At 40.6% G+C, this 16,437-nt stretch overlaps 1 protein-coding gene across 1 annotated transcript in view; it reads right to left on the bottom strand.

The window, feature by feature from the left end:
• bahcc1a (BAH domain and coiled-coil containing 1a) overlaps positions 1–16,437 on the bottom strand; it is a 118,145-nt gene that overhangs the window by 58,078 nt on the left and 43,630 nt on the right. Inside the window, exon 3 of the mRNA XM_079825720.1 lies at positions 1,373–1,555. Coding sequence (XP_079681846.1) covers positions 1,373–1,555 — 183 coding nt within the window. The remainder of the gene's footprint in view (positions 1–1,372; positions 1,556–16,437) is intronic.

The raw sequence follows: 16,437 nt of genomic DNA, 5'->3' as shown, positions 1-16,437 counted from the left end.
ATGGCAAGCCAGGATTCAATCATTTTCACACTACGTTCTGCACAATTAAACTGCAATACAGATAATGGCTTGCTATCATAATCCCACTCATAATCAGCCTTATTACTTAGTAACATAACCATTATCATCATTCTTATTAAAACTGTCCAGCTTATTTGAGAAAATGATCAATGTGCCAGTGGCCAAAGGAACAGGCCACAAACTGACATCTCTGGGTTTTCATCCCTTCATGGCCTTGTATCATTGCGTAGTGCATCACGTTTGTGCAATTTCTGGGTAGTCATCCCTCTACCAGTCCTAACCCCAGACAGAACACCAATTTTTAAGTGCAAAATGCATCAGACTTTGCAAAAATCGCAATCTGACTGGCTAATTGGTCAGCGACAGATTACCAGGCTTCTATATTACGACAAACGAGAAAGAACACATTTCTGGATTTGCCGTGATTTGTGACGTTCATGGGATCATTTATCTGTCCCTAAATCTCAAAACTGAACTGTGACTAGCCGCTTTACTAAAGTCAGACAGCCTCTACCTTTTTAGTTACTGGTTCTTGGCCAGAAAAAAATTCAAAGTGGACCTGAATTTATGCCGATATATAGGCTCAATAAGAAAAGTCATCTCCACAAGCCTCCTCCAAGTGTGAACTTCAAAGGGAACAGGGATGTATTCAACCATACCAGAAGGGGGGAAAAAAAGTGAAAATAGACTGGGGTATAGTGATAACTGGCATGGGGATAGTGCAGCACTCAGAGAGGCCGAGTTTGCGGATTACACAAACAACACACGGATGAACTCCTAATGGTTTATGACTGTTTGGCACATTTGGATGTGGCCCGGAGGGATGTATGTGTGAATAAGTGCCGAGTGGCATTGGGCATGCCTGGGCATCTCTTACTCTTGCTGTCTCTCTCTATATTCCTCTCTCTGTGGAGTTGTGCTAGTCTGTCATCTGTAGGGATCTGGAGACATTGCTGGAGGAGGCCAGCTCTTGATTTGGCAAGCTGGGGGCTGGGAGTGGCTCAAGCTCAGGCCAAGCCAGTCTAAGGCGCGGTGGGAAAAGCCACATTGGCTTTTACATGACAGCTGCGATGCTGTTGACCGTTAAGCTTGTTCTTTCTCGAATGTTTTGTGTGCATGTTGCGTGCATAAATTCTTGTTGATGCACATCACAGACCACAAGATTCTTTGGCTGAACTTTTGTCCCTTTTCTGCACTGTTGAAAAAGAAACACTGGGGCGGCACATTTCACAGAACAGAAAAAGAGAACTGCTCCCTTTTGATGAGAAAGTCCAGAGGCACAAATAAAGAGATTGACACATATTCAGACAGACAGACATACGAGCAGGTGAGTGGAACTGAGCCAACTTACCTTCATGTGAGTGGGGGAACCAGATCTGAGAGGCGCTGGAGTGAGGACCCCCACGATAAGGAGGAGAGGAGGGAGAAGATGGAGGTCTAGAGGGGTGTGGTGGGTGTGAAGGAGGGGAGCCTAGACTGCTGGCCAGGAACGTCCCCATGAAGGAGGCTGAGGAATTGCCCATCAGTCCACTGCCTGTGTTGAGAGAGGAAGGAGGGTGGAGCAGTTAGGTGTGTTGACTGGCATGTGAACACTGGGTTGTGGCATGACGGTGGGCATATCTGAGCATTTGGGTTCAAAGACTTACTCTTAATTGGCCAACTTAACTAGCACATCAACATTGCACTTGGCTTAGTTTTGGAGCTTGCTCAAAATTTGATTTTCAGCACAAAGTCCAGTCAAGGGATTCCAAACCCTGTTCCTGGAGACGCACGATCACTGCACATTTTTCAAACTCTTCCTTATCCAACACACTTGATTCAACTCATGAGACTTCAAGACCTGAAATGGATGCGTCAGATAAGGGAGACAACCAAAATTAACTGTTGGTGTGCCTCCATGACCAAGGTAAGGAAAGACTGTTGTGTATTCTGGCCTAGAACCACCAACTTTGGACAGGAAAGGGCCATCAGACCAATCATTAATTAAGCAACAACCGTTCACTTTTTTTACTTTTACTTAGTGGCACATAAATTTGAATTCGACAGGAAAGTAGAACGGTTGCACTCAAGGATATATTCTTTACCTGTTGTTATAAAGTGCCTCAAACAAAGATCTCTCTTTTTTGTAGCTTTCCATTTAAAGGTAAAAGGGCTTTTATATGCTGCAAATGGTGTGTGTGTGTGTGTGTGTGTGTGTGTGTGTGTGTGTGTGTGTGTGTGTGTGTGTGTGTGTGTGTGTGTGTGTGTGTGTGTGTGTGTGTGTGTGTGTGTGTGTGTGTGTGTGTGTGTGTGTGTGTGTGTGTGTGTGTGTGTGTGTGTGTGTGTGTGTGAAGCCATGTCTAGTCATTGATTAACTTTCTAAGCAACAAATATCAAACTGATTTGCCCGTACCCTGGGAGCATGTCTGGTTAGCTGGCCAGATTTATTCATTCTCCACAACCAAGATTGGACACCACCCATCCAGCATACACACATACATAATCCAGTTTAGCCATGAGACATCAGAGTCCGAACTGGGATACGTCAAGCCATCACTCGACAGATAACTCATCTCACAGATGAATGCACATCCTATCTTTTTCTCCTTTCTTTTTCTCTCTCCTGTGAATTCCCTTCCCAATTGTCCTCCCCCTTTCTCCATTACCCTCTTTTTTTAGTCGTTCACTCGCATGCCCTTAGTCTTGCCCTGAACCCTGTTCTCCTTTTCTATTCATTTCAATCATCAGTCTTCTCCGCTGTGGTACCTTCTTCTGTCTTGCTGTTATTTTCCACCATCCTGCATCCTGCAGCTGCATTTTGACCTCAGGATTACAGCATCAGTTTGATAAAGTGTCCATGTTTTGTTTTTTCTTCTGTGGGTCGAAAGAATGTGCAAAAACATTCTCAACCACTGATTTGAAGAGAATATTAGCATGATGAGGTCCTCACAAGCATGACCTAAACAAGCTAACTCTTTATACAGAATTTACAGCCTTAGTAAATCAGCATTTTAACCTTTGACTCTACATCTTCAGTCTGACATCGTAAATCCTGTAGTCTTGGCCTTAGACTGCATCATAATAACACAAGGACATTTTATGGTGACTTCAAATGTGGTGAGTACTTTCTGTGCTCTCATTGTGAACCTGTTTGCCTCTATTTGTAATAACTGCTAGAATTATATCAACCCTAGCATTTGCCTGTAGATAGCTAGACAAATATGAGTAATTGACTAGAGCAATACAGAGATAGAAAAAGACACACTGATTAAGCGTGGTTTTAATTGTACTGCCAGTTTGATGGTGTGACAAAGAGGTGTTTACCCCTATAAATGTCTCCACAGTATCAGACAGAAGGTGCGTCTCAATCAGCTCCCTAGTTCAGTAGTCAGGGCACTGATCTGGACATAAGTCAATGGGCTGGCTCCCTGATCAGTGCCCTAACTACTGAACTAGGGAGCTGATCGAGACGCACCCATACACTATATTGCCAAAAGTATTGGGACACCCCTCCAAATCATTGAATTCAGGTGTTCCAATCACTTCTATGGCCACAGGTGTATAAAATCAAGCACCTAGGCATGCAGACGCTTCTACAAACATTTGTGAAAGAATGGGTCGCTCTCAGGAGCTCAGTGAATTAAATCGTGGCACCATGATAGGTTGCCACCAGCGCAAAAAGTCCATTTGTGTTATTTCCTCACTACTAAATATTCCACAGTCAACTGTTAGTGGTATTATAACAAAGTGGAAGCAACTGGGAACAATAGCTACTCAGCCACGAAATGGTAGGCCACGAAAAAACACAGTGCAGGGTCAGCGCATGCTGAGAGCTTCATGGGATGGGTTTCCATGGTCGAGCAGAAAGTGTGGGATACAGTGGTGTAAAGCACACCGCCACTGGACTCTAGAGCAGTGGAGACGTGTTCTCTGGAGTGACCAATCACACTTCTCTTTCTGGGTTTCGAGTCTGGGTTTGGCAGTTGCCAGGAGAACAGTACTTGCCTGACTGCATTGTGCATTGTAAAGTTTGGTGGAGAGGGGATTATGGTGTGGGGTTGTTTTTCAGGGGTTGGGCTTGGCCCCTTAGTTCAAGTCAAAAATTCTCATAAACACACTCCTAAACCTTGTGGAAAGCCTTCCCAGAAGAGTTGGCCAACTCCATATTAAACCCTACGGAATAAGAATGGGATGTCATTAAAGTTCATGTGTAATATGTGAAGACAGGCGTCCCAAAACTTTTGGCAATATAGTGTATACTTGAGTGTGAATGACAGACACACATGTCCTACAGTAACATGCTCAAATTCTGGCCACTGTGTAATATTACATTTCTCAGTTAATTCTTGTTTGGCACAAGATGGGCTCACACGAGACACACACACACACACACACACACACACACACACACACAGGCCGTGGGTACTAAACACAAAAATTCAAAATCACAAGCTCCAATCAGATTCTTGCCTCGTTTGAGGTACCAGGCTGCTAGATTGAGTGCATGTACAGAAGAATTAAATGTTGGGGATACTCCAAACCTTCTTAGGGTTGCGGGGATACTGGATCAGCATCTCAGGCCAAAGGTGGGAAAACACCCTGAATAAATGGCAATTCATGTCTTTGACCAGAATAACCTACAAATTGGACCAGTGCAAATAGTGAAAAGTATCATTCTGGAATATAATCGTTTCATTATAACCGTCATTCAGTGATGAAATAATGTGCAATACACAACGAAAATATTGACCGCCAGTGTCAACTACAAATATTTGCAGGCTTACGAAAATGTTCATGTGTGTCTGATCTCACAAATACACCGGCTTATGAGCTAATATTTTACTCATACAGCAAAACAAACAAAATTGAACAGGCAAGGCTCCAAACAAAACACATGGACAGTGCAAGTCTGAGGTTACCAGATGCCTCCCTCTGAGTGCAAGCCATCCATGCAACAGAGCAAAACACAGCCACTCAGATGTCAGAGGCAATCAAGTGTGATCACAGGAGAAAAGACAAAAACACTAATGTACACATTCAAATATGCAGTTTATCCCATGACAGATACGCGCCCCGGAAGATGTAGGTGGAGGGAAATGGAAGTGGCCTTCTTAGGAACTAGGAGGAGGAGTATTGTAATTACAAACTTTGGACAGCCACCCACTCTTTTTTTTCCTGCCCTCCACGGTATCCAACTAGACAACTGTGGGATGTACCAAGACACGAGGCAGATGAAAGACAGGACAGAGATGATGGGTAGAGGTGTAAACACGCGACCAGGGGTGTCTGCCAACCAAAGTGGGCGCTAGAGTGGATCTATGGCGTGAGAACACAGACCAGCGGTTGGACAGTGTTTATTTAGCAAGTCATTAAAAGGAAGACGTGGCTCTCCTCAACTAAGCCAGCCTCATAATCTGTTTTCTCTGACCTAATAATGTTTACATCTTAGGTAATGCCAGTCTGGTGCTTCCATGAAGGCTTAAGAAAAATCAGATCAGATGTGCCTTCTAATCTGTGCCGATCCCTTACAGCAATGGAGATTAATCCTATTATATTATTTTAAAAAGCACGGTTAGACTGCCACACATAAATACACTCATCCACGAATCCTTGGGATCCACACATACACCCACAGGCATGTCAGAGCCAGCGGGGTCCTGGCACAACCTGTGTGTACACACTGGATATCATGTGCCGCCACAGCGGATGCCATGGCCATGCCACCCGTTAACGGAGGCAGGAAGATTCATTCAGCTCCCAGTCAGCTCAGAGGGAGGCGTTTGATGGTGCTGTTGTCATGGGAATGGCAAGAACTGGAGAGATGAGTGAGAACAGCATGGCCTCATCCAAACCAGACGCTCTGTGGGCTGAGCCGGTCTGGGGTGTTGGTAACTTGCTCTTTTACACTGATCTGATGAAAGTTATGCAGTTTGTATTCTATTGGTGGAGTTAAGCCTTAGAGGGCAATAACTGATCGCAGGCCTGTGTCAAACGCAGTAAGTAACACTTAGACATGACATCGTCAGTTTGGACTCGCTGCTTGGATTGCTCATATTAACCATGCAATCGTACCACATCACTGTTGAAAGCAGAGACCGACATTTAAAAAAAAAAAATTACAGCTTATCCCTCTGAAGAGTCTAAAAGAGTCTAGAAGGGGTTAACACAAGATACTACTGGGACAGTTCGGAGCAATTCAGGACAGTATGCTGACTGACATCAAACCTACAATGATCCAAACAACTTCAAATAATGGAATAACTAACAATAAGAGAGCAAAACGTATATATAAATCGCTTAATCATCCCTACGGTAATACATGGAAGTGCCTAGTGAGAAGTAAGGGTCCTAGAGAAAAAGCTGCCCTGGTTTAGTATCCATTGCATTCCATGCAAACCACACACACTACAGTCACAGTCATCAGAAGAGAAGCAAAAAAGTATATTGGCAGTGAGGAAACAGTCTCACTTTGACTTACCAAGTAAAAACATCCTGTAAGGGTCAAATGAGTCCTCTGTTCTTTATCTTTTATAGAAAACAGATGTTAGATGTGGAGTTCAAGAAAGCAGAACCTTAGACTATCATAAGAGCCTCAACACCTTATACAATCCTCATGTACTGACGGCTAACACCGCAAGCGCTCCTCCAATCTCCCTTGCCTCAGACAGACTGGGGCGCACAACTGGCTCTCGCCCCGTGACTCAGAAAACACTTCCTCGCTGTAAAAAAGGAGCAGGAATTTCAAATGGCTACTAAACTGGGGAGGATTTCCTTATAAGAGTCGAAGCCATCTTGAAAACATTAGAAGATTTGGTAGCCAAACATTCCTATTGGTTTGTAGACAACTGGGATGGCGCTCCCGTTTCACAATGTTGGAGGGACGTGTAGAGCGGGAAGTGAAGGGACCCTCAGGGACCAAGCTGGATGAATGTGTGTGTGACTTGGTGAGTGGGTGAGCATGTAAAATGGAGGGGGTTGGCCAGACAGCGGTCCCACATTGACCAGCACCAAAGTGAGTCAAACTGAAGTGATTCCAGGACTTATGTGGGAAGAGGACGAATACACGGGAAAAGAGAAAAGGGGGACCAGTTGTACATGCTCCTAACACTCCACACTCAGTGCATTCTTGTCAACTGAGTATGGATGTGGTCCGTCCGTGGGTGTTGGCAAAGGAGAAGAGAGAGAGAGAGAGAGAGAGAGAGAGAGAGAGAGAGAGAGAGAGAGAGAGAGAGAGAGAGAGAGAGAGAGAGAGAGAGAGAGAGAGAGAGAGAGAGAGAGAGAGGGAAGGGTGTATACTTAGAGAAGTGTAGGATAAAGTTTTAAAAAAAGTGATAAAAAATGATAAGCACAGAGGAAGTGGTGTGTCTGTGTGTGTGAAGTGGCAGCCAGTGTTTGTACAGTGGCTTGGTGGTTAGCCACAGAACTCAAAATCAAAGAGGGTTACAACTATTTCTTTGTCCAAGATTTCTTGTCTAATGTAAACAGAACTGACAAATAGCTTTAAACAAAACTAATGAGACTTTTTAACCTTAATTGTTTGCTTTCATTGAGCCAACAAGATGAGGATAAATCCAACTAAACCTCTCTGTGTTGAAATCTCTTCAGATAGCAAGCGCATCTGCTTAATATTAATATTTTGAAACATGGTGCATCAGGACACCAAATGGCAGGTTTGCCTGTGATGCCCAACACAACTGGTTCTCACGTGTAGAGTTGTAAAATGCAGACGAATAAATATGATTCAAGAGTTATAGAGGTGGGGAAGATTTCCAATAAATAATAATTTTGAGTCTTGCTTTTGCTTAAATTGTATGGAATATAGCTTTAAAAATTCTTTCAAATGTGTTGTGTTTCATGGGGAAACAAAGAAAGTCATATGGGTTTGTAAGAACATGAGGGTGAGTAAATGATGACAGAATTTTCTTTTCTTTGAGGTAACTACACTTTAAGGGTGCTTTCACACCTGAGCATTTGTTTCAGAATGTGGTGCATTTTCTCCCTTGGTTCGGTTCGTTTAAGCATATGCGAACACGGCAATCATGCTTGGATCAGCGCCAAAAAAATCGCTCCGAGACCAGGCCCGATTGCAATCAACCTCTGGGACCGTTTGCTTGAGGTGTGAAAGCAATCCGACCCAACAGACCAACGAACCAAATGGTCTCATAATTCATAACAGGAAATGTGATATATAAAAAGCAGTCGTGTCTGATTCTATGAGTGACAACATTAGTTAATCACAGTTGAAAACCAAAAGAGCACCTCTTCATCTTAAAATGTTGTGTAATTGCGCTTCTCTATGGGAGAATGCTGTCCCAATGAAGCCTTGATTCCTGCTCTAGCTGCGTTATAAGCGCTGGGAGATCCAGAGAGAGCCTGTTTGAATTTGCTGCAGTATTAATATGATGTAGTACAGGGCTCTAGACTGTGACCAAAATGGTCGCAAATACGATCATTTTTTGAAAATGTGCGAGTTAAAATTACACACGGTCGCATAATGCTTTCGCGCTTTGGCTGGTGCTGAGCTAGAGACGGACGCACTCAGCGTTTGATGACAACTATTCAGTGTTTTCAATCACCTAAGGTTTATTTTACATTTTACACATTTAAATACACAAGTACTAGCAAAATAATTTTATAGTTTGTAAAATACACAGTGATGTCTATGGAGGCGGCAATTACAATCCATTGACGACACATTGTGTAAGTAACTATAATGGTTACTCTATTTTTCTCCCACTTTACCGGCCACTTACTTTCATGTATTTCAGGAGAAGTGGATGAATTGACGTGTTGTAAATCCGATTCTCTGAACTGCTCTGTAAACTCACATGGCGATGCCCATTGCGTATTATAGATCAACTAACATGATCATTATATTTTCCAACAACAAAACACGTTCACTTGCATGTATTTGAGAATCTGAATATCAGGTAGTTGATGACATAGCCAACAAGTTTGTGAATATTTTGAATAAAAAAGGAAAAAACGAAATAAAAGCGATACATCTGCAATACAGCGCTTTTGAGGCTACGGTGTGTCACGTGAACGGCATGACGCGTTGTCATTGAAATATTACTTTGAAGGGATAGTTCGCCCTGAAATGAAAATAAAGCCATCTTTTACTCACCCTGCTGTTGTTCCACTGACGGCTCGGACCAACTCACAGGAGCGCGCACAGAGTAACGGCCAAGCTCAGTATTTTGACTGAATAATAAGGTTTCTTTCTCGCAAAACCTTATAGTTACTTATAGCCTCCTGAACACTTTCCATATATGGTGCGCGTTTCACTGTATCATTGCCTGATACCTTTGTATCATTTTTGTAAAGTTTTAGCCTGGTCGCTATTCATTGCCATAATATGGAGGAGCATGCAGGACTATTTTTTACATTTCTGCTTTTGAAGTCAGAAAAAGATAGAAGGACATAGGGCACTGGGACAACAGCAGGATGAGTAAAAGATGGCTTTATTTTCATTTCAGAGTGAACGATCCCTTTAATAAAATAATAACACCCATGGCAATAATGCTTGTGTTATATATGTTATGTGTGATAATATTTTAGTAATGTTTTACTATTTTAGTAAATTTATGCTTGTTGGAAGCAATGTTCAGATTCAAATATTTTGCAAATATCAAGCTTTTAGTCACGTCAATCTTTACATCAATGCAAAACCAGCATATAAAAATCCTCAACATGCAAGGTCATTATGATTAATATAAAAACAAGGGTGCGACTAAATTGTAAGTCGGTGTGACCAACTGAGTAGTCCACGCGTACATGGGTATTTTTATAACCAGAGTTTTTCCTCCGTTTTAAAAAACAATCGTGTCCACACAAGCACGGTTTAAAAAAAATCTCTGTCCACATGAAAACGCGAAACCACGCTATGATTGGGTGCCTGATTTCCACATGGGTCCCATCCACGGCACGATACACTGAGGGATGCCATGAGCTCAGTGAAACCCTTCTACAAGTTTACTTTGGACTCAGAGTGACAGGTAACTGTACACAGGGGCAGGGCCCAAGTGGACTGAAGCTTCACACACTTGCCTTACTATGTTGTATTATTGCATTCTGGCGCCTCTGTTCCGCAATACAATGAGATAACTGCGCATGTATCTGTATACATGTGATAAGCACTGTTAGCAGAGTTATTAAAAGTTACGTCCGCCAATGCGTAGACTCCACTCATGTAAACAAAAGCGTTAACAGCGCACAATCTGACGTCAAACAAACGAGAGAATGGCGCACACTTCGGCGTAACAAGCCGAAATCTCCGGTTTCACCATCTACACAGTTTCTAAAAATCTTCACCCTGGCCGGAGTTTTCAAAAAAGTACGGTTTCAGTAACCGGATACTGCGTTTGCGTGTGGACGAACAGCCAAACCGCGTAGAAAAAGCTGCAGTTTTGAAAATACCCGTGCTCGTGTGGACAGGGCCTGAGAAAGTTAAAATGCACCGTAGTGGGAAGAATGCGAAAACGCCCTAAATCACGTGTGTCAAACTCCTCTCCTGGAGGGCCACTGTCCTGCTGATTGTAGCTCTAACACCTGCTTGAACGCTTCCAGTAATCCTGAAGAGCTTGATTAGCTGGTCCAGGTGTGTTTAATTGGGGTTGGAGCTGAACTTTGCACGACAGTCGCCCTCCGGGAACTGAGTTTGACACCCCTGCTTTAAATAATGGAGATGGTTTGAGCTTGACCAAACAGCCACCAGCTAAACTCATATGAACCGAGTGTGACAGAAATGAAGTAATATACAAAAACAGCTGTCAGTCTGATAAAGGTATTATAGGTGCATGTGTGTTCATACCTGCTAGGTCAGCCTCACCCTAGGGGTGCACTAGGCCTCAGCCCCAAAAGAATCAATCATTTCTAAATTTCTATTTGCACATGGATCGCTCATTGATAAGGGCTCGAACCTCAGACAAACAGGCTAATGGATGGCTGTCTGAATTTCAAGCTCTGCAGAGGACACTTTTTATGGGAAAGGTAAATAACAGGGACGGAGTGAGCAGTGCCATGGCAGGATGTCTAGCCTCTCTCAAACAATGGTAGCTTTCAAGAAAAGCATGGGTTTTGTTTACTGTGATTGTTCGTGTACGTTGAGTCATTCACAACTGCAGTGGCATTTCCATCTGAAACTTATATAAAAATGAAGTGTAGTATATCAGCATGGCCATAGCAAGAGGTTGTGCTGATTTTTAGTACTTTAATAAGATCTTGTTTTTAATAGTTCTATAAACAAGAACTTAATATTGAGTAACTTAGGTTTCAGATCCTATTTAGCCAGTTAATTTGTGTATTTTTGTGCAAAATATATATATTTTTTATTAGAGGCACAATATGTAAGATTTTTTGATTAAAATATCCAAAAAACACTAGAACAATGTTATATATTTTGTTGAATTGTGTAAGTTTACATTATCCCAAACGTTTCCAAGAATCCAGAGAAATAAGCGATTTTAACCATATCGGACTGTATCATGCCTCGATTATCCTCGATTAACGTGTTATTTTTCATTTTGTAGAAACGATGGAAACACCAAAGATGCTTTAATATATTATGTGTTTTATTATTGACAGGTGAGCAACTGTTTGAATCATTCATGTACAGAAAACTAATGATTGTTCTACATCTCAACACAGTTAGTCTTATTGTTTAAATCTGGTGTTCTTGATTTACCACGAGTACCATGTTTTACCATGCGTAATAGCGCTCTAGCTCACTCCAGTGTGAACAAGTGTCTCATTGCAGCGCCGAGGGAATGCACAGAGTAGCATTATAACATAACTCTCAACACACTCAGATGTGTGTAATATGATAAAACAGTTCTGGGTTACCCCACATACACATGAGCGGAAGAAGAGGAAACGCTCGTCTGAGGCAGAATAAAAGCTCCGCTGCTCTGGAGTCGTGTGTCGCGCTCGTCTCTCATTAGCAATCGCTCCAGCGCCTCGGTCCACTCCAACCATGCTTCTTACTACAGTAACGTTAATACATCTTTAATACATTAGCTCATCCATGAATAGGATTTCTGCCAAAAGTCCCTTCAGATTCCTTTCCACTGGCTGTAGAGGTGAAGACAACAACTCCCATAATTCAGAGAAATCAAGGCGTCATCAAGCCACGCCTTTGTTTTAAATACGCGACCTCTAGTGAAAAAATTACATAATTGTGCCTTTAAGTTAACATATTGCTTATTTCTTATTTATTTAGAATGCGTCAAATCTACTTTATTTTATGTAATAACATTTTTTGTACATGTGCTTTTGTGTGAGTATTGAAAAATGGTAGACTGGAAAAAAGTGGTGAGTTGAGAACAGCTAAATGGAAAGGCTGGGGGGGGGGGATGTTGGATGCTGAGTCATGCCTTGTTACCAAGGTGTTCCAAAATTGGAAAATTGGAACAGAAGATGATTAAGTTAATACTGGTCGATTTCAGATACACAGGGACAGTTCATCCAAAAATGAAATTGTATATGGAAGGTTTAAATGACTGTAATATAATTTCGTAATATTTGCATAATATGTTATATAATGATGCTACTGTATTACATTTATGTAAAAACAACTCTTTTGTCAATTAACTACTTACATTTACACCTGGAAACTGCTTATTGATAAATTTCCTTACATGTTTACATTCAGTCTATTCTAAAACCCCATATACATGCAATGCCTACTTATCAAAAACCTTGTTTATGCATTTCCATGATCACTTCACATGATCACCCAGATGTGTTTTGCTGCTTTAGAATCCCTCAAATGGTGTAAGGAAAACAACATTTATGTTTACATTGATGCCTCAGTGCATGCAAATATAACTATTGTCAGTGGGTTGATGTTAATTCTGTAACCGCTTTGATAGATTCAGAGAATAATTTGTTAGAATGATTCAACACTGAGTTTGTAAGCCTTTTTGACAATCATTCTTTGATCAGACAACTTTTTTTTTTACACAGCTTGCAAACTGGAAAGAAAGATGTGTTGCCTGTTTATTCTCATCACTGCTGAAGAACAGTCACTGGAAATACTGTATGAGCTGTTTGGACTACTTTTGCTTTTTACTTTCCGTCCTTTTCGAAGCTGGTAGATTTTTAGTGAACGTGTCTATGTCATGTGAAAAATAGCATGGATGTTCTGTTAAATAACTCCTCTTATGTTCCAAGGAAATACAAGTCATACATGCTTTGATAAGAAGATGAATAGGCCTAGATGATAACAGCATTTTCATTTTTGGATGACCATCCCTTTTAAGTGCAGTCTTAACTGCTAAAACACAGCAGCCATTGGCCAGAATTTTTAGCGATTCAGCCAAATAAACCCATTTCAGTTCAGTCTCAGCCTCCCGAAAGCTTTACTCCATACATCACCTCACAGGAGCCGTGATTCACGCCAGATTCCTGCCATTTGGCGCAGAGAGGAGTGGACTCCCGCTACACACTGTTTTCTCTCCAAACACCTCATGTTGTTCTTTCATCCCACTCTCACTTTATTAAAATCCACTCTTCTCAACCAGCTAGCATCCCGTGTACACTGAGAGCGAGAAACACAGCGCCACAAAACTAGAAAGATCCTTTTATTATCAATAGAGCCGTCTACACAATCTATCCCTAAAGACATATTCAAATGGAACTAGTTTTCCCTTGGGAAGTATGTGTTTCAGAGACATCTCATTTAGGGCTCCACATGCCTTTTCAGGTGCTTGTCCTTCGGACAAGTAAATCATTCATTCACTTGTCCGAGTAAAAAATATGGTTGTCTAGAAAAAATAGGATTTGTTGTAAATATAATTTATTCTGAAGAAATATTCTCATCAGTATTCTAATCAGCTTTGACATATTTAAATCTGCATATTTATTATATTTTAACCTTTCTAAAGGGCATTTTCCCCCTAATCTTTTTAAATATATGCTTCATCTTTCATTTTAAATTCGTAAATTTGATCAATAAATTAAATTAGAATAAGACATTATATCAAGCGTAGCGTCAGTTCTGGCAGTGTCAGCCGATATATGTCTACCTATAGGAATACAACGTCTATCACAGCATGCATTTATAAGCTCCTTCAGTATTATTAGCAGCTTTATCACGTTTCTCCAGAGCTCATTTACCCTCCTCCATCCCCAGCTCCCCCTCTCGTATAGTCAGGATTTGGTATTCTAATTCCCCTTGAATCAGACTAAATTCTCGAGTTATGTTGTACATTAAATATAGACATTAATGCTATCTGCAATACATTATGTTAGTTCTGTTCTGTTTACCCTAAGGGGGTTTATCGCTGCTCTCCCTGCTCTTATCCATGCTAGGCTGCAGAACAGATCCATACCGCCAATCTGAACTGTATGCTAATAGTCAATCAATCATCTTTGACGATAGTGGTCCTAACAGAAAGAGCTGTAACCAATCAAATTAAATAATTTTCAATGAAAAATTACAACTGCAATAAATAATGTTATGAGATTATTTTAAATATATATATATATATATATATATATATATATATATATATATATATATATATATATATATATATATATATATATATATATATATATTTTTTTTTTTTTATATATACAAATAAGAAATGTTGGAAAGAATGATACTTTTAAACACAAAACTAAACCGCCAGTAGGTGGCAGCAGGTGACCGTCGCTAATGAGTGAGCCATTTAGTCAAACGATTCATTCAAACGGCTGATTCGTTCAGGGATGAGGCAGTTGATTATGAATGAGTCATTGAATCTTTAACTCAACCGATTAATTCAAATGGCTGATTCGTTCAGGAATGAGGCAGTTGATTATGAATGAGTCATTGAATCTTCAAAATCAAAATGCTGAATCATTCAGTAATGAAACACGGCTGAGTGTTGCTGTGAGATGCGCTATCGATCTTTGTTTGGAACTATTTTCGCTGATACAGAACAAAAACAGTCAAAATTGTGTCTAAAATGCAAGTGACTTAATATGTATTACTTGTTTATTGAACTATTGTATGAAATCAGTGTCACATTTTCAATTGAGATGGTATTCAGCACTCTTGGCTGTGTGATGTTGCTTAACTATATCATATGTTATAAATATAAAATCTCCACATTTTTATTTTACCGCAGTATGTTAACTGAGTTTCTTTGTGTCCATTTCTCCTTTAGAGGCTGTACAAGCCTCAACAGCGCAGCCTTGTAACCGTCAGTACATTACATAATTATCAATCACCACTAAATGAATGCAGAATCCCTCACATTTTGTCGATTCCCTAGTTATTGACGTTTTAATCAGGATACTTGTCCGGTCGGGCAAATAAAATTCTCTTTCACTTGCCCCTTCAAAAAATCCACTGCACTTGAAAAGTAGACAAGCATTAATGTCGAGCCCTGGGATGTCTGGATGTTAATAATTGTAATTCAAACAGTGTTTGGAAAACCTTTAGAGTTTAACTTGGAATTATCAGCATCAAATCATATTTCTATCCTCACTGAAAATGCTGTGAGAAGTACAAAAATCACAGCCAAGATAAAAATATCTGTTAGTGCTTGATGTTACTTTATCGTTTCTCTCTTATTCACACTACTGAAGCATATGAAATGCACCAGCTCAGAAAAGATTCTAATATGGAGAAATAAAAATAGTTAGAGCCTCTCACCTCAACATTATTCATCTAGAGCGTTTCAAAATTCAGAGTTTCATTGACACACATTTTAGATCGTGTTCCGCCTCATCCACCACGTCCTCAAACTCTCACACACATAAAAAGAGCCGCCCACAGCTGCGTCAGCCCGTCTCCCTACAATCCAATCTCCGCTCCTTTCCCATGATGCTTCCCATTGGCACAACAGAGAGAAAATCCGATTTCTTCCCCCACAGGGCCTGTGCACTGGTGCTGATATGGAAAATAATTCCAGAGAACTACTCAGACCCATAAAGCTTATTTCAGGCTCTCTGACTAATGAGACGCACTCGTTCTCACTACTGGACTCAGATGGCAACATATTAGATACTGATATGCATTCAAGATGTTAAAAGTACAGGTACTGTAATATGCATTCAACACTGATATAAAAAATAACACTAACAGTCCAACTGCAGTATACGGAATGTTTTAAAATCTTGAAACTGTGCATTTGATCTTGCATTATACAGTTTGATAAAAAAAAATATAAAAAAAGCAATACTGAAAAAAAACATACTGCTCTTAATTGATTTCTTTGTTAGTTGGTTTTGCTGGATTATCAAAATAATAAAACACAAATTGGTTTTACTGGATATTGGACTGCATTCTGCATATGCATCTTTACATGATCAAAGTAGGGGAAATGTACAGCAATTACAAACATTTACATATAGTCTCTATGGTCCTGCTAAGTGGTAAATTGAGATGCACCTGTAACATGCATCTCCTGTTATAACTTCTGATTGGATTTCAAGTGGTTTTGT

The sequence above is a fragment of the Gobio gobio genome (genome assembly GCF_949357685.1).
Source record: "Gobio gobio genome assembly, chromosome: 1".
NCBI classification, from domain to species: Eukaryota; Metazoa; Chordata; class Actinopteri; order Cypriniformes; family Gobionidae; genus Gobio; species Gobio gobio.
Note: the sequence above shows the minus strand (reverse complement) of the source record. Positions and strands in the feature narration are given on the sequence as shown.